The sequence below is a fragment of the Crocodylus porosus genome, unplaced genomic scaffold (genome assembly GCF_001723895.1).
Source record: "Crocodylus porosus isolate Cpor-Errol unplaced genomic scaffold, CroPor_comp1, whole genome shotgun sequence".
Classification (NCBI taxonomy): Eukaryota; Metazoa; Chordata; order Crocodylia; family Crocodylidae; genus Crocodylus; species Crocodylus porosus.
The window spans coordinates 197,371,975-197,390,374 of record NW_017728906.1 but is presented as its reverse complement, the minus strand read 5'-3'; the positions used below and the strand labels follow the sequence as shown (position 1 = coordinate 197,390,374).

The 18,400-nt window shown below is 50.8% G+C and overlaps 2 protein-coding genes across 5 annotated transcripts in view; one reads left to right on the top strand and one right to left on the bottom strand.

Annotated features, from left to right (window-relative positions):
• Nucleotides 1-3,573, top strand: part of MYO7A (myosin VIIA) — a 160,908-nt gene extending 157,335 nt beyond the window's left edge. For all 4 annotated transcript variants that reach the window (XM_019530449.1, XM_019530448.1, XM_019530446.1 and 1 more), the window contains one exon: nt 268-3,573. In XM_019530449.1, coding sequence (XP_019385994.1) covers nt 268-357 — 90 coding nt within the window. In that variant the 3' untranslated portion in view covers nt 358-3,573. The remainder of the gene's footprint in view (nt 1-267) is intronic.
• Nucleotides 3,574-4,635: 1,062 nt separating this feature from the next.
• Nucleotides 4,636-18,400, bottom strand: part of GDPD4 (glycerophosphodiester phosphodiesterase domain containing 4) — a 42,283-nt gene continuing 28,518 nt past the window's right edge. The window contains exons 8-16 of the mRNA XM_019530445.1: nt 15,735-15,880; nt 14,373-14,455; nt 13,749-13,899; nt 12,852-13,073; nt 11,338-11,495; nt 9,386-9,533; nt 8,613-8,695; nt 6,986-7,068; nt 4,636-6,465 (exon numbers count right to left, since the gene is read on the bottom strand). Coding sequence (XP_019385990.1) covers nt 6,434-6,465; nt 6,986-7,068; nt 8,613-8,695; nt 9,386-9,533; nt 11,338-11,495; nt 12,852-13,073; nt 13,749-13,899; nt 14,373-14,455; nt 15,735-15,880 — 1,106 coding nt within the window. The 3' untranslated portion in view covers nt 4,636-6,433. The remainder of the gene's footprint in view (nt 6,466-6,985; nt 7,069-8,612; nt 8,696-9,385; nt 9,534-11,337; nt 11,496-12,851; nt 13,074-13,748; nt 13,900-14,372; nt 14,456-15,734; nt 15,881-18,400) is intronic.

Genomic DNA, 18,400 nt, shown 5'->3' with positions numbered 1-18,400 from the left:
AGAAGACAGGGATGGTTGGGGATGGGCCTGGAAATGGGGGTGAGAAGGTGGGGAGAAGACAGGGATGGTTGGGGATGGGCCTGGAAATGGGGGTGGGAAGGTGGGGAGAGGACAGGGATGGTTGGGGATGGGCTTGGAAGTGGGGAGAGGACAGGGATGGTTGGGGACGGGCTTGGAAATAGTTGCTTTCAGGCAGCATGAATGAGCAAGCAGGTGTAAGGCTGTAGAGGTGGGTGACATGTCTCATCTCCCCTCGCTTTCTGGCAGGGCTACAAGATGGACGACCTCCTGACGTCCTACATCAGTCAGATGTTAACAGCCATGAGCAAACAGAGGAGTGCAAAGGGGAGCAAGTGAATTGAAAGAAGCCCCTGGCAGGTGACCCTGGAGCTAATTCACCAGCTGAGGCCGGTGGGGTATCCCTGCAGCTGGGGGAAGACCTTTTCCTCCCAGATGTGGAAAATGAGCAGGACTCCACATGGCAGCTCTTCAGACTCTGACATGGAGGGCTCAAACCCCACCTCCCCATCCAGCGAGGATGACTATCTGTGATGATGACCTCCAAACTCCCCCTCTCCAGCTGTCGAACCCCGCTGCGTTCTAGTCCTCAAAGCTTTCCAGGTGACGCCACCGCTCTCAGACAGTGACTGAGCAACAGAGAAACTCCAACAGGATATTTATCATGGCACCAAGAGAATGAAATGGTGAAGGACTGTGAGGAAAAGATGAATCATTCTCAGTAAGGAGAAACTGATCCAGATGTTACAGGTTTCTGAGATGTTCCAGGCCTCAAAGACTTGCAGATCAGTAATGCAGCCCTACTCCAGCATGAAGCAAGATCCTGTGAGCAGCCTGGGTTTGTTTTGGCTGTTACAAAAGACCATCCATTTTCTGTTCTTAAAAAAAAAAAAAGAAGCAATGTGCAAGGGGTAAAAAAAAAAAAAAAGTGCATTAAAATAGAATTAGAAGTAGGTGAAAAAAACCACATATAGAACAGGACAAACCACATGTAAACCAGGTGGTATCGTGAATGCACTGAAGATCGGGCGCATTTTGCTGGAAATATTTAAAGACCAAGTTTTGAAGTTCTGGTTCTTATTCTTTTATTTATTTAATTTAAAAAAAAAAAAAAGAAAAGTTAAAAAAAACAAACCACTGGTTTCTGGCAGGCTGACTCAGGCAAGTCAATAGGCAGGCCTTGCTCAGCTCCAGAGGACTCGCTCAGAGATACATCTTAAAAAGGACAAGACTGAGGTTGAATGGCCACAGGTCAAGCTTTTCTAACCTGAGAGCAGCCTAAAGCTCAGCACCCGATCCCAGTGGAGCAGCCTGGGAATGAAGCTGCTGAGATCAATTGACCCCTTCTTTAGGGCTACACCTGCTAGGAGGAGCGTGAGTTGTAGCTAGAAGGCTACACATAGAAGAAAGGGTGCCCAGCTTTAGGTTCCCAGGTCTGGAAAACCTCAACTGAACCATGCCCTGGTGTGTGCAACCCTGCATTTTTCCAGTGCACTGCCGCTCCTTTCTTTGCAAAGCAAATGCAGTGCAGCGTTGCATGTATTTCATCTGCGCTCACTGCACAGCTGTTGTGTAACATCAGTCTGAGGTAACGGAGGAGGGCAAAGATGCTGGAAGTGAAGAATAAACCTTGGGTACCAGTCTAGTAACGGTCCTCCTTGACTGATTTGCCCTGGCAATGGTAGGCTGAAACCCTCCCAAATCCCAATTTTGACTGGCTTCCATCTCTCGGTTAACTAAACCAAGACTTTACTGCCAGCCAGCCCCAGGATCTGGGGAGCATCTGGATCCAGAGCTGAGCTGCGTGGTATAGAAACATCCCTCCCTTTTAAATATAGCTCTTCATTGCTGCTGACAGACAGGTGCAGGGAAGGCTAAAAAATTGGCCCTGGCAATGCAAATCCGAGTGTTTCCCAATGCAGAGGAAACAACGCGTTGCTTGCCTCATACAAAGAGCTCGACACCTCTATAATCCTCCCCAAGATCACAGGCTATGTCCACCTGATCCTACAAGTGGCCTCCAATACACAAGATGCCCCTGAGATGCCCCCTGAGCCTCTTCTCCCAGCAGCACTGGGTTTCAGCTGCAGCTAGGGACATCACCTTCTGTTTTAGGAGGTTTCCTGTTGCATGCATGAGCACTAGAGATAACCACAAAGGATGCATTTGTTAGAACAAGGTGGGGCCACGTACAACCAGAGAGCGCAGAACAGGTCAGACTGCAACGGCCCCGAAATCTAAGTCTAAACAGAATTCATGCATTGAACACATCTGCTCATAGCTTGTGTCCTATGTCTGTGTAACAAAAGACCTCCATCAGTTGGGTCCTCTGGTGAGGTGGGAATCGGCTGATTTCACCGGGTTTGGGGTCTGGCCTCTGGTTCGCCACCTGCCAGTCAAGTGCTTCACCTCTGGGGCTGTTGCGATCAAACATCTTAAAGACGGAAGGGACCTTACGCATCCTACCCAAAGGCTGGCTTTGCTACACCTAAATGATGGCACAGGGACTCCATGTGTCACCAGGTAAAGTGCAGACAGGGCTCAAAGGGTTGCGTGGCTCCCAGCAGGCTGCGCTGGCAGGCAATGAGGCTGAAAGAACGTGGCATCAGGCGAGGCCGTAGGATTCAACTGAGAAGCGATTTTGGTTCTGGTGCCACTAATGCTGAGTGGCTCTCCATAGAAATGGGCTTGGTGCTCTTGGTACCATTGGGTGAGCTGGGCTAGTTTGATCATCTCCTTTTTTAACTCTACAAAGCCCTAATCCCAGTAACTTCCTCGTCTGCTTCCCCTGTTCTGCCTTCCTTCCATTCCTCTGCTCTCAGCACATCCTGCTCATTGTCACGGCCTAGGTGTGCGCAAAAAGCAAGACTTCCCAAGGGGCCAGTACCAAATTAACTCCTGCTATAGTGCACGAGGCACAGTAGCATCCTGGGGTTAAAGAGGTGATCCTCCCTCCCACCTCCTCCCCAGCCCAGGTTGTTCCAGCAGCCGAATACAGCCGCTGGGACACAATTTTGCTCCAACTCCCACCAGAGTCAATCAAAGCAACTCACCTGAAGCCATGTGCCTTGCACTGAGATAAAAGCAGCATGAGAGCAGAACTGAGCTCCCTTCCTCACTGCCATCATTGGCACTTTCCAAGTGAAACTCCCCCTACCAATTGCAATGCTTAATATTTCACCAGTGACCCACTGCAGCCTGCTGCCCTGTCCCAAACCAGGTACTCTTCTCTTCCAGCTGCCTACTCCAGAGGTCTCCAGCAGTGTCCAGCTGTCTAGTGCTCTCACGCGCAGTAGACAGTACAATGTCTCAATGGCTGTGCCACCTAGAGCCATTCACCGCCGTGCAGGTTGTCATGCAACGGCCTCGTTAACACGTACCGGTCGTAATTATCCTGAGCGTGTGTTTCCCGTGTCCGAAATCTGTTTGGAATCCATGTGTGTGTCATACCGTGTGTGTCTTAGAGCCTGTTTGTTTGTATTCACACAAGTGGTGTAACATGAAAATGTCTGTCCCGGTGAAATACTCTAATTAAAAAAATAAAATAAAACCGTGCATGGGAGGCTCTTCACTGAGCGATTGAAGGAGCTGCCTCACTTTGGCTTAATGACAAGAGGGCGATGGGAAGTTCATTGCTTGCAATGACCCCCCTCGGGAAAAGAGCCATGATATCAACAGACTCCAATGGCTGGTAGCAAGGAACATGATGGACTCTCAAATCACTGATGCCTTTCAAGTGACAGGCCAGGTCTTCCCAAGAAGTATATCAAGCCATTGACTTAATGCAACACAGGCCTCTGAGTGAAAGTCTTGGCCGTGAGGGCCTGGAAATCTGTCAACCTGAAGAAAATAGCTGCAGCCTTTTTACTGCTTCCCAGCGGAGTGCTAGCAAAATGTATTTATTCGCCATGTTTGCCATCAGCTGAAACCAGGGAAGCACATGGGTGTTGCAATACCTAACTTCCACGCAGCCTGCCAGCTCGGCCCAGGTAGGGAACCCAACCATTAACACCAGCACATGTACACCCAATCCCCAAAAATGTTGCCCCCTCCCTGATCTTTGTCAGCAAGGCCTAATTCAGTAGGTGACCTCAGCCCACCCCAAGCCTGGGCCCTGCCGGCTGCGTAAGCAGTGGAAGGTGCATTTTGAGACTCCTGCTAGAGAGAAGTCTGTGCATCTGCGGGGATGGGCTGCAACTGAGTGAGGGCTTTAAAGCTCTCCACAGTGCCAAAATGTTGGTCTTACGGGCCTAAAGAGGCTGAGCCTCAATCCTGGTGTGGCTCCAGCCATTGGTCTTTGGCAAGCATTACCCCGCAGCAAGGCGAAGAGAAGCATGCAGAGTGGGGATGTACTCCATTTCTGTAGACATTGCTCATTCTCATCATTTCCAGCCTCTTGCCCAGAGGAAGTTTCATTTTACTGCTTGGACGTTCCCGAAACCCAATGCCCAAACCCAATGGCCGTGATGCTACGAGAGCTGATGTCATTGTCTCTTTCTCGGGGCTGGGAGTTTTATTTAGCAGAAAAAGCCCAGCTCTTTGGGGCTACAGGACCTGTACGCCCATGTTGAATAACAGGCGCCATGGGCCTTCCTCCCAGGCCGGCAGCACCCGAGAGCATGAGCTCAACTTTATTCAAAATAGCAGCCTCTGGTTACAAAGAAACGCCTCGTTGCATGTTCAAGTACGGGTTGTATGGCTTAGTCCTAGAAAGCGCTGACCCCCCTCCCTGCACAGAGAGGGAAAAACTGAGGGCTGAGGCCCACCATGGGAATCCAGCAACCATCTGGATTTAGGGCCAATGATAAGGGATGCTCTGAAGGGGAAAGATTTAGGGGGGGTGGGACTCATGGGCAAGTCAGTGCAGCACACATTGTGGACTAGGTTTATAGTCATGGGGGTCACGTCTCCAAAGCGCTGAGCCCCCATTTCCAAGACCATGAGTGAGTCCCCACATGCTTGACCTCTCTGGGGAGGCTGCCCTAAGAGGAGATGTGCATCTTCCTCTCTCCTGGCAGGGCTGAGGCAGAGCAGGGTGCAGTGAAACATGGCATCGCCCTCTCCCTAGGCTGTACCCATGTTGTGGGCACACACGGACTCTCAACTCCATGCCCCGGCCCATACGGCACCAAGACAAGCCTCCTTCACATGCTGCTGCAGCAGCACATGTGGACTATTCAGATGCACACAGTATGGAGCAGCCCTGACCATGCCAAGGTCTGAAGGAGGGTTGCCAGGAGAGGCAGAAGACACAGGGCACAGCCCAGAGGAAGGGCAAGCGAGGTGAAGCATGGGACAGGTGCTCTGTAACACGCTCATGCTGCTGGGAAACTGCAGGGCTGAGACTGGGGGATTCAGATGCTTACTGGAGGTGACCGGGTGGAAGGCATGCCTCTGCCACCCCGGCCCTCTGGGACGCGAGGGTGCAGAACTGCATGGTGCCTTGGGGCTTTACACACCCATTTCCCTTTGGTGTCAGTGGGAACTAGGTGGCCAAAGCTCTTCAGCAATCCCAGCCGCCCTCTTTCCCAAGGAGTGCCAAGTGAGAGGAGTGTCATGCAGCAGGGCCCTTCCACCCACGGAGCAGTCACCCCAACCACACTGGGGCCTGACTGTGAAGGAGGTGCTAACCCATATGCTCTTCTTGGGCCCTGGCCCAAAGCCCAGCAAGACCAGTGGTGTGACACTTACTGACTTGGATGGAGTTCGGATCAAGTCCGCTACCTCCCGACCCCCCGCAACACCAGCGGTGAGCTGGCTGCCACCCTACCCAACCCTTAAGGCTGTAGCTGGGGCCGCCCCTCACCGCAGCAGGGGGGACGGTGACACGCAGCCTCCCACCTGGAAGCAGGTGATTTCAGGGAGCCTGGCGGAAGCGTGCTGTACAGAGTGGTTCTAGTCCTCCACATAAAAATACATTAAAAAAAAACAAGGGGGGTTATGCACTTGGGAAAAGCCACATTTCCATGAGACTTTTTATGATATTAAAAGGGCGGGTGGGTGGGAGCACTGAGACAGGCCCAGCTCTGTCTTGAAAGCTCCTTCCTCATATCTCAGCTTCTGGCTGCACATGCTTGCCCTTCCATCCGACTTCCCAAGCAACCTCCAAGAGCTCCCTCCAGGTAAAGCCATCTGGGAGGAGTCCGAGGCATGCAGAAAGAGAGGGGGCACCTCATGGGCATCAAGGTGTGGGCCAGAGGTGTGGGGCATCTTGGGCTTATCCATATTCCCCTGCCAACATCCAGGCCTAAGCCGCGACCTCCCACCAGGCATGAGGGTGGCCCCTCTCACTTAAGTTACTTGCAGTCACCCTGGGCTGAGTCCCCAAGCCAATGCCATCGTGGAGCTTTAGCTTCTGGGCAACATCCATTCTCTGCGCCGTGGGCTGGGTATCCACACCTTGGGGCTTGCTCCCTTAGACCAACACAGATGGCAAATCATTGAGCTCTGAAAGAGAGAGGCTGTTCATGGGGCTGCTGCCAGCCCTGGGCATCCTGTTGGTTCAGCGGCTCGGTGTGAAGTAGCCAAGGCGGTGGGAAAGGACATGCTTTTTTCTGCCAGGACAAGTTTTGGTTAGATGGGTTCGCCAATGTGTTTTCAAGCATCCCAAATGGTGCAGCACTGCCCTGGTGAGAGGTGGCTGCTGGGCTTTGGCTATTAAGTACTGAGAAGGTAAAGGTCCACCTAAACCTAAGCCCACCAGTCTGGTTAGATGATGGCCCACCAGCTTCTTAGACAACACCACGCAAGGGAGTCATGTGGTTGGCATCTCCTTCAGCCACTCTGGACTGCCCAGCCTGAATGACCAGGTCCCCTTTGCCGCTGCGCCAACCGGGCACTGCCTTTGACACAGGCAGGGCTTGCGAGGTGCCGCATCCCCCTGCCATACTGTGCAATGCGGAAGTACCCCATGTTCAGTGAGTAGCACCCACCCAGGGGAATACACGGCCCCGCGAGCCCAACTCACCAGTCCGGAACTTGTTGTACGTGCTATTCTCCAGCACCGTGCCGCTGCTGTTGGAGCAGCAGGAGCAGGTCTGCTCCCTCCACCTGGGAAGAGCAAAATGCATGGAGAAGGCCTGGAGAGGCGAAGGCTGGGCCCACCCTCTGGAAAGGACTAAATGCTCTGCCTGGTGGTGCTGATCTGCACGGGCTCATTGGCACACTGCACTCCACGAGGGCTGTGCGAAACAGCATCCGTCTGATTCGACTCCCGTTGCGACAGAACAGTGTTTTGTTTCAAGTTTCGTTTAGTTTCAAAAGCACTCTTCCGTTTCGTTTTGTCGAAACTGTTTTGCCGTTTTGATGCTGTTTCGATGTTTTGCCCATAGGTTATTATGGGGAAACATAAAATGCAGCAGGCAGGCAGGTGGGGGCCCCCGGCACCCCTGGGAGGGCTGCCAGGGCTGTGCTCGAGTCCTCCTGGGGGTGTGACCCCGGATCTGCCGGCCAGATGAGAGAAGCCAGGTGCTACCGCCTGTGACCAGCACGGGGAAGATCACTGCTGCCGCTGGGCCCAGGCGGCAGCACCCAGCTCCTCTCATCTAGCAGGCAGACTGGGGGCTCCCCGCACCCTCGGAAGGGCTGCAGGGCTGTGCCAGAGTCCTCCCAGGGGTGCAGGCCAGATGACAGACCGGCGCTGGGCACAGCCCACACCCAACATTGGGAAGATCAGTGCTGCCACTGGCCCCAGGAGGCAGCACCTGGCTCCTGTCACCCGGCTGGCAGATTGTGGGCATGCACGCCTGGGAGGACTCCAGCACAGCCCCCAGGCGGGGACCAAGGTGGGGGAGGGTCCCCACACCAGCTGATCTTCCCTGGGCCCACACCTGGCCAGCTCCGGTAGGAAGCGGGACAGATCAGCTGGCGTGGGGACACTACCCCTGAAGCCCTCCCAGGGGCGTGGGGAGCCCCCAGTCTGCCTGCCAGATGAAAGGAGGCTGGTGCTGCCTGCTGGGACCAGTGCTGAAGCCAGTAAACCCGGCTTCGAAACTCGAAATGTTTCAAAACTTTCGAAACATTTCAAGTTCCCTTGTTCCATTTCGAAGCTGTTTCAAAGGCTTTTGTTCCATTTCAATTTCACTGTTTCGAGCTCAAAACACATCAAAACAGCTTTGAAACAAAACGCCGGGTGAAATTTCCCTACACCCCACACACACGCATGTACACTCTTTCTCTCTCTCTCTCTCCGAATCCCCCAGTCATTTTTTGGTATCAACTCTGGGCCAGCACCCGTCTTTGCTGTCCTGCGTTCGTGCACAGCCAGGCACGCTAGGGCCCTGCTCTATAACTGGAACCCTGAAAGGACCATGTGGCACCAAGGAAATGGCCTCCATGGTACCTAGGAAACTTAGGAACCAAAAGCCCTTTTCCCAAAGGGATTTACTGCCTCTCAGCCTCTTTGAAGTAGAGCATAGGCGTTCTGGAAAAGCTGCCTAAGAAGGATGCCGTCAGCGTGCTGGTACCACCCACATCTCAGGTGGAGGGGCAGGGTTAGCTTTACCACGGGATGTGTGCAGAGCAGGGTGGAAGCGTGCACGAGGGCTCCCAGCAAAAGGGCAGCTGGGAGGGGACTGGGGCAGCACAGTACTTACCAATGCAGAGCGAAGATGAGTGCGACGAGGAGCACGGAGAGCACGTCTGTGAGGACCCACATGGTTCTGTAGTCCCTTGGCGTCTGCAAGGGAAGCCCAGGCAGCGCTGAGGAGCAGCTACGCAGCCCACCCCGTACTCACATGGAGCAGACGGCACCGAGGTCTTGCCATGCGATGTGACTCGACTGAATGAACCAGCTGCTGCTTGGGAAGCTTCTGTGCAGACGGCCTTGCTCGGCAGGCAGTGGGCTGTGGCCTTAAACAGGGGTAAGCCCCTTCTCCACACCATGGGCTCCTTCTCCCTTTACTTGAGGCCTGAGTCTTTAAGCCCCACCGAGACCTTCTTCTACTGCATCCCTGCTCTGGGCCGGGCCCATCTTGCCAATGGTACATTCAGTCTCATTTCTGCTGATACTCAGAAAATGGGCACTAGATCGAACCCATTGTTGATCTATGGGTCAGATCTGGGAACCAGGCAGTGTGGCACCCCCTTGTACCAGACTGCCTGGTATGAAGAGGTCAGGGTAGGTACTGATCCCCTGCAGGGGCCCTTTACACTGCCCCATATCCCTAGGGGCTGGGGTGTTCCCAGGCAAGGTGGAGAAGACAGGGAGCATCAGTGGTGAAGACCAGAGCAAGGCGTCAACCCAAGGAAACACCTTGCCTTGTGTTACAAGGCTCCCCTCCACCTCTCTTGCCCTGCCATGCTGAGTGGTGATCATGAACAGCATCTCCAGTCAGGGTCTTTGGAGCCCCACACTGTTTTGCCTTACCATAAGGAAAAGAGGCTGGTCAAGGTCCCTCAGGGAGTGTGCGGCATTGGTGGTTACTGAGTGGGCACCGGCACACCAAGCCAGAGAGAAGAGCCACGGCTCATCGATGACGTAGAGGTTGGTGGTGATGTTGGCCTCGGCGTATGTCCTTTAAAACACAGGTGCATGTAAAACATTAAGGGTGCACAGTTTCCATCAGGCACGTGCCAGGGAAGTTCTGGGTGGCAATTAGCAGTGGTGGCTTCTTGGAAAGGAGACAGAGTGGGAGCAGAGAGGCCAAGAGTTGCCAATCAATTGGTTATGTACAAACATGGGGTTTGTTCTGATTGGCCACATTTAACAATGATTGGTCCTCTGAGGATAATCACATTTGAATGGCAAGTACAAGAACAGGGTTCTTGGTGTGTGCCATTCAAATATTACACACTTATATATGCATTTACACTTATATACATTAAAGCATAATGAACAGATAGCATACATAATAAAATCATAATACATGTTTTATAAGATATATGTATATTTCTATATCTATAGATATAGATCTATAAATCTATATAAGATTTATAGATCTATATCTTATATGTATATATAAGATAGATCTATAGAGCTATAGACCCTGTAGATATAGATATCTATCTATAACTATATCTATATCTAGAAATATAGACCTATAGATCTGTCTTCTATAGATTCAATTTATATTCATCATCATTAATACATCATCATTAGCTGTTTTGTCAAATGGTTAATCGATTGCTCTACAGCCCAATGAGTCAAAAGTTTGCCCATAAGCCTGACCTATGAGTATCAATACCACTTTCTACTGATGTGTTTATGATCACCTATAAAACCTGCTACTTATATCTGTAATGTACTCAGTAGTCTACGGACCACTTGCCCAATCTTAAATAATTTCCAAACTGCCCCTGAACTTGTTCTAAAAAGCTTTATTAAAAATGTCAACCTTTGCTGCTGTTAAATTAAACTGTAGATGGTAGGATGCTAAATGTTAGTCACTCTAATTAGCATTAGAAAATGCTGAAGGGTTTTCCATTCTGAAATGATCAAGTGCTAGGATTTGGGACAAGTTAAGTGCATGCAAGGAAAAGCAGCAATTCCACTCACTAAGGGAGAACAGTGTGTCAGAGCTGAGTTTTCTGGGAAAAATAATGAATGAAATACAAAACCTTCATGCATGAGATTTTCCAAGACTTCTCCCTTACTAGAAACATTTATTTGCTCTCGTCTAGCCAGCCACCAGAGGGGCAGGGGGGGGTGTTACTAGCTGAGACCGTACGGTGTGGTGGTGATGTTATTAAAAATGAGCAGGTTCTCATTGTCCATAGCATGAGACCTTCTGACGTGCTCTTATCTAAGTGCTGTTAAAACAGTTGTCTGGAGCATAGGGGAAGGGTGCAATCGAGCTGGGTGCTGACAAGGAAATCAAATTATTCCCAGTTCACCAAGAAATTCAAACAAAAGCAGGTTGAAGCATGGCCGTGGGCATAACTAGAATTAAAAGAGGCCAGACAGCTGTGTTGCTCGTGGCATGTGTTAACGTACATTGTGTCCAGCACCTGCTGATGTAAGGACCAATCCAAAACCCAGTGCAGTTGCTAGAAAAGCAGGGAGTCAGGACACCTGGGGGGAGGTTTCAATTACATCTACCATTCATGGTGGTCTTGGCAAAGTGTCAGCTAGCATGAGGTGCGCTTCAGTGGGGGTTGGAGTTACATGCCCCGAATCATACAGATGCCAGGTTCATCCCACCTCCATACGGATGCCAGGTTCATCACACTCAGCAATGCGTTTGTGATGGCACAGCCATAAGGGGGGACATGAGTCTAAAACATATACCTCGGGGGCTGCAGAGAGGCAGCACCACCCATCTGGGCTCTGCACCAAGCCCTGGGTTGCCTACTACATTTAAGGCTCAAGCTATAACCTACCGGATATCTTCACTGGACATTTGGGTGTAAACCAGATTGAGCTTCACAATATTATATCTCAATAGCTCATCAACCGGGACCATTCTCCCCACCGTTTGCTGAAACCCAGGAGCTACGGACTGAACAAAGGACCTCATCTCATCCTCCAGCCACAGGACCTGTGGGTGATAGCAACAGGGAGTGAGCTAAGGCTGACATTATTCAGCAGCCCCTGCCTCCCGCGTTCACAGATTCACAGAAATTTAGGGCTGGAAGGGACCTTGCGAGATTATCGGGTCCAGCCCCTGTGCTCTGGGCAGGAATACTGCTGGGGTCATTAAAACATGATAGACAGAACCAGGCAGAACATCTGTACCAGGCCCTTGGCTGCAGTGGTTCTTGATTAGATAATGATCTAATCAATTAAAAGCATGCTTACTAATGCTATAATTGTAACATTTGTATTATAACATTCCTAACATACTTATACTCGTTTTTTTTAACGGAGTGCTCCTAAACTCTGAGAAGTTTTGGGGGGTGCCTTGAGGCTAAGGCTGAGAGTCACTTGCCCTACTGGATGGCACTGGAGCTCTGGAGGTCCTTTCCAGCCCTATTTTCTATCAGTTATACTCAAATAATACCCCTTGCTTTTATAAAGGACTCTCTGCTTGTAGCTCAGCTCCGCTAAGGCCTGCCCCTGGGCACTAAGCTGGAAGTGAACGCATACGAGTGTCATGTGGCTGAATGAAGGGCACGTGGGTGTGACTGTAACAGGAAAGGAAGCTGGTTTTGGGAGTGCTGAAGGTGCTGGGAAATGCTACAGAGGTGAGGTAGCGTTCAGATCCCAGGGTGGCAGAGTGGGTCTTCAGCTTCTCTAGGAGGACTTTGTTCCAGGGATGTCAAAAGACACTCATTACTACCCATCCTGGCAAGTGGGCAGCCATAAAATTGAGGTTACTTTGGGAAGGAGAGAGGGGCTGCTATTCCAAACCATTTAAAGCAACAGGGCCCATGGCATCCTGGTCCTGACAACTGGCATCCCTGAAGCAATCAAGGGAGGGCAGCAGCATCTAGGCCACAGACTAGCATGGAGATACCACCATGCCATTATGGAGCCAGAGCTTTGATTGTCATAGGGTTTACTCTAGCTGAGGATTTGGCCCTTGTCATGTGATCCTTTCACTGTGGGATCTCAAGCATCTGGCCCACGTTCATTAACATTTGTGTTGCCTACCATGAATCTTACACTTCACTCAGGGCCAGACAGGAGCTCCCTGCCTCGCATCTAATAATGCCCATAAAATCAGTGGTGCTACTCAATGAGTGGCTGGGCAAGGGAAGGATGCTAGAGTCTGGCCTTTGGCAATTACGTCTTTAAAAGGTGCTGGGTCCCTGGGGAAATCTGTCAACAAAACTGGATGAGCCAGATCCTTGGTGGTGAAGTCAGTGGTGTGACACTGGTTGACACCCCGTCATGCCCTAGCTACACCTGAACCTACACGTGGCACCAGGAAAGAGGAGCAACATCGTCATACCAGATGGGGCTCAATCCCTGAGTCGCTGATCACTTCCAGCGTCCTGTTGATCCACGTGTCCCTGTACGGATGCTGCTCCGGGGGACGGTAGAGATCAAAGATCACGAGTTTATTCTGATGCTCGGCCAGGCTTAAGAAATTATGTAGTTTGTAAATGGACTGATTCATGGCCTGTTTCTGTTCTGCCACTGACAGCGAGCCCACATAGGAGAAGGGTCTGTCCTAGAAAGAAACAGATACCCAGGGAAATACATGAATTCATCCTGGCGGAGGGCAGCATGCAAATAGGTCACACATCTCGATGACAGAAATAACCTGGCATTGTTGCCCCGCGGGGTAGAAGCTTGCACTTCCCTAGGGGGCTGCTCTAGTTCTCGTCTCCTGTCCGTTGTTGCTATTAAGGTATTCTCTCCATTAATCCCTACTTAATATTATAAGCCCAGGTCTTCGATTCCTAGCAGCTGGGAGGCAGCCACGTTCAAAAACCCTGCTCATTAGTTTAACTCTGCTACATGCCCACTGCATCCTGTCACTCCGACTGCAGTTCAGGCACGCCCTTGGCCAAGGCTGTCCAACTGGCAGCCCATGAGATGTTGATTTGTCACCCCCCCCGGCTCACCCTGGCTGCAGCTCTCCTCCCATTGCTCCAGCTTCAGCAGCAGCTGGGGTCTCCAGGCTCCCACTCCCTCCTCTGGCTTCTTGCCCCAGAGGGTAGAGCTGCATAGTGTGGCCCACGGTGTCAAGGGAGCCCGTGAGCAAAGACCTGCAGCTTCTGCATAATTATTAAGCCACATCCAAATACTTCCATTGACTTTAGTGGGAGTAAGATGGGTGCCCGTCCTCAGCCACACCCTGTCCAACAGAGGGACTTGAGGAAAGCCCTTGAACAAGTCCTACCTCCAAAAACCACTTCCCAGCATTCAGCTCTTTCAGGGCGTCCCAAGAAAACATGGCTGCACTTTGCGTAGCGTTGTGGGGAAAGACTTCCTGGATGTTTGTGGTCCTTTTCAAGCTGCCGTCGTGCATCAGAAAGGGAATCCCATCATAACTAGTGCAAAGAGAGAGGACCGTTCACTGGGCGAACGGCTTCGTTCAGGGAGCGTAGCCAATTACATGCAAGTGCTGTAAAGAGCAGGGCTCCCTACAGATCACCGTGCTGGGAGTAGAAGGCTGTATGGCCTTATTGGAGGCAATGTGGGTCAGGGCACTGCACTGAGACTCAGGAAGCCTAGATTTTATTCCGATCTCTGCCAATGGCTTGCTGACCTTGGAGAAGTCACATCTCTCTGTGCCTCAGTGTCCCCATCTGTAAAATGGATGTAACGATCTTAGGGCCGGCTTCCCGAGAATAAACATGCGGTGACATTGAGCCACTCTTCCTTACACCAGTGTAATTCTGGGGTGGTTCTTGGACTTCAGCAAAGCAAATCTGGGTTCACCATGACAAAGACTGTTGCCCTTTACAAAACTCCCACTCAAATTAAGCATTGTAGGAATGTGTTCCCACACCTTGCCCCTTACCTAATTGTGACGTCTGTCTCAAGCCCATTCACCCCTTGTTCAATGGCCTTCTGAAATGACATCTCAGTGTTTTCTGGAGCCACCTAGTAAGAAAAGACACATGGGCATACTGTGTTCAGAAGGTATCGAGGACTCTTTAGGATGCAGTGTTGCTTGATAATACATACGTGCAATAAATCATTATTTTGTTAAAGATAACTCTGGCCACCAAGTGAAAACCTGTTCCACTTCCTTCCAGCTCAGGTATCATCAAAGCCTCTAAGATTCAAGATCATTTCAAAACTTGATGGAGGGCAGGGAAAGACTCCGTCCACAAAACAATTTTAAGCAATATTTAAGCAGAGTGGGAGCCCTCTTTCAAGTTTTATGTTCCTCCTTCAGCCTCCAACATTGAGGTGGATCTTCATCTCCCGTCTCACCAACCCACACTCTTCCATTTCTCTGCTGTTAACAACATATCCACCCTTCCTGCTGTGCAAATAGAGGTTGATTTAGTTTCCTTCCTCTCATCAGCTCACACCCAGCTTCTCAACAAATCATGCTGCAGTGGCTTTCTTCCCTGCAGTCCCAGCCACCAAGATGTGAGTCCCATTCTCTACCTTGACTACAGTCGCCTCCCAGCCCAGCCCTCCACTCTCCCATCTCTGCCCATCGCGCCTGACGCACTGCCACCAAAAACATCCTCATCCCCCATCGCATCCTTTTTGGAGTCACTTCATTGGCTTCTCATCTTCCTTCACGTAAAGTTTTAGCTTCCACTCCTCGCCTGCCAGGCTCAGCCATCTTCCACCTCCAGCCCTGCCTCCCTCTTTTGCCACAATCTAGGCTGGCTCCATGATCCGTTGCCCAAGAGCCATTTCAAACTGCCCCCTTGTCCCACCCCTTGCCCGCTTTGCTTTTTGCATGCAACATTGTAGTGGCTGAGGGCTTTGATGCTGAAATGCCATACTGCTGTAGGCAAACAAAGTTATTCGGGTATATCTATAATAAGCCAACTCAAATAGTTGGAAAAATTCTTCTTTGCAAGCTTCATCAGGCACAATACTGGAACTTCGTCAGGCACAATACCCAAAAGCTTGCAAAGCAGAATTTTTCCAACTATTTCAGTTGCTCTAACAAAAGAGATCAGATTTAGCCAAAGAACCCTTTCTCCCTATGTCCTTAGACCAACACGGCTACAGCCTATGCCCATGTTGCTGTAGGGACACTGATGAGTCCTGGCAAGAAAAGCATGCAGGACTTTTCCAAATCAAATATGTTCCCTTCACAGATTCACAATGAAGCTCTTGCGGGGGAAAAATAAAATAGCAGCTGCAATCCACCTAATACAAGAACAAGACAGAACGCCTTCCCCAGACCTACCATTGGCGCGCCTCTGTGTCCGATGAGAGTTGGCTTGGGTCCCAGCGTCCCCACTTCTCTGATGCAGGGAGAGTACATCCCCAGAGGTATCAAGAGAAGAAAGACAAGGAGAGCCAGGTAGGGGCCAATAATTATCATCTGAACAACTAAAAGAATCCAAGAATTCAAAGGAGGAAGTTATTACATTTGATAAGATTGGAGCTTGCCTTGCAGTTTTTCTATCAATGCCCTATCAAAGAGCTTGGGCCAAAACTGATCATATGAATCATCAACTCCTCTTCCCCCCCAACTGCTTTCTTGCCTTTATTCTTCATTTTATCACCAGATAATGCCACAGGCCAGCCCAGGAAAGGAGTGCTGTCCTGTAGCCAGAGCAAAGAGCTGGGATTCAGGATGCCTAGTTTATGCTTTGAGGTCTGCAGCTAACTTGCAGTGTGACCTTGAGTAAGTCGATCTGTGCCTCAGTTTTCCCAACTGTAAAATGGGTGTAGCGAGCTCCTCAGAGGAAAAGTCCTATTTTCAGGATGGACATTAAATTATCAAAGTAATGCCAAGAGGTGTTTTAAGTTTCACTTGCATGGAAAAGGAGGATACTGCAGCCAAGACCTCCATCACTCTGCACCCGAGGGCAGATGCTTGCCTTGCAGTTCAGGTTGTTGTCCATCCTTTCCCAAAGCAGGGGTCAGTTCCAGTGTGTTAAAGTGACCTGCTCTGGGTCCCAGGTCCTTGGCTTTCCTTGGCCTTTATGGCCCGGGCATCTGCCTCCATCTTTAGATGCTGTGTCAGTGGGCAGCAGCCATTTGCTCCACCACAGATAAGCTACTGGCTCTGAAAGCACTCCCATGCAGAGTATCCCTGCCAAGAGCACGCTGCTGAATGGGCGGCGTTGTGTTTGCAAGTAACTCGGGAAGCGTCTGACTCGTGTTCCCATCGTGCCGCACAAGCTGCCTTCAAGCTTACACTGAGGCTGTTCCACCTGCTCTCCCCTCAGCTGAGGGGCTTCAGGCACGAACACTAAGCTGGGAGACAAGGGTCTCACGTTTCCACTCCCTGTACCATAATTTGGGGTACAAATGAACACTTACTCAGACACTTGGCTGTCCCGTGAACAGTATCAGGGAGAACTGTTAAGATCAGAGGGTCTAATGATGGCATAATTAGAATAATATGATAACATATCACTGTAGCAGTTATAATATATTAATTTGCTTTATATACCACAGCTAATTAATGCTCACAATTCCTCCAGGAAGCAGGCAAATGCAAATAAAATAGCTGGGGAAACTGAGTCAGAAAGAAGGAGACTGTGCTAAAGCCAGCAGCTCTTAACCCCTGGACTTTTGCTCAGTGGGTCCAACCTTTTTGTCAGGCATGCTGCAAATTAGCCCCACACCCTCTCTGAGCCACCCCTCTGATTGCTTTTCCCTGCCTGATCTCCTGCTCTGCTTGCTGCTCCTTGCCCTATCTGTCCCCTCCCCAGTCATCTACGTGCCCTGCAGCCTTTCTATAGCAGCCTTCAACTCCCTGAAGAGTGGCTGCAAAGAGGATGGAGCTGGACTGTTCTCAGTGGTGGCAGATGACAGAACAAGGAAAAGTGGGCCCAAGTTGCAGCAGGGGAAGTTGAGGCTAGGTATTAGGAAAAACTTTCACGCAAGGAAGGTAGTGAAGCACTGGAAGAGGTTACCCAGTGAGGTTGTGGGACCTCCATCCTTGGAGGTTCTTAAGTACCAGCTCCACAATGCTCTGGCTGGGAGGATGTAGTTGGGGCTGGTCCTGCTTGGAGCAGGGGTTGGATAGATGTGACCTCCTGAGGTCCCTTCCCACCCTCATTGTCTATGATTCTACGCACAGGGGCTGTCCGTACCACTTATGGCACTCGTGCTGCTGGCTGGCCACCCCTGGGCTACACAATACTTCCCTCAGCAATAAATAAAGGAAGGCAAATCACTTCCTTCGCAGCTACAGTGCTCAGGCCTCCCCACATGCACCATCTCAGTTGCCTCCTTCATGCTTTAATTACTCATAACACTAAGGAAACTAACTGTGGAAAAGGAAAGGACCACTGGTGCTGAGCTTGAAGTGCAAAGCTGCGATTGCCCCTTTGTGGTAACGTGCACAAGGGACTTGCAAACATGACAACGCCAGAAGGGCTAAAGCCAGAGGCACACATGGGTTGTCCTAATGCCTCGCACACCAGGTGGCTTTTCAGTGTGTGCAATTTTCTTAATGCCAGGAGCAAAGTTCTCCCTAAGACATCAGACTGCTAGTTAATAAGAGTCCACCCTGTGTCCAGCTTTGGCTGGCCAAGCTGAAGATACAGCCAAAGCCCCATAGAAACCTATCATTAAATCACCCAGAGATAGGGTTGCCAACTGGCCGGAGGGCCGCACCCAGAGAGCAGTGGTGGACGGGTCATGTTCGACCTGGAGGGATGTGGGCAGTGGGGTCCCCCGGGGCTCGGTCCTTGGGCCCACACTGTTCAACATCTTCATCACCGACTTGGACAAGGGGGTAAAAAGCACCTTGTTCAAATCTGCTGGTGACATTAAGATATGGGGGGATGTGGGCACGCTAGAAGGGAGCAATAGGCTACAATTTGACCTAGACAGGTTACAGGGTGGACAGATGAGAATAGGATGGGATTCAACACTGACAAGTGCAAGGTG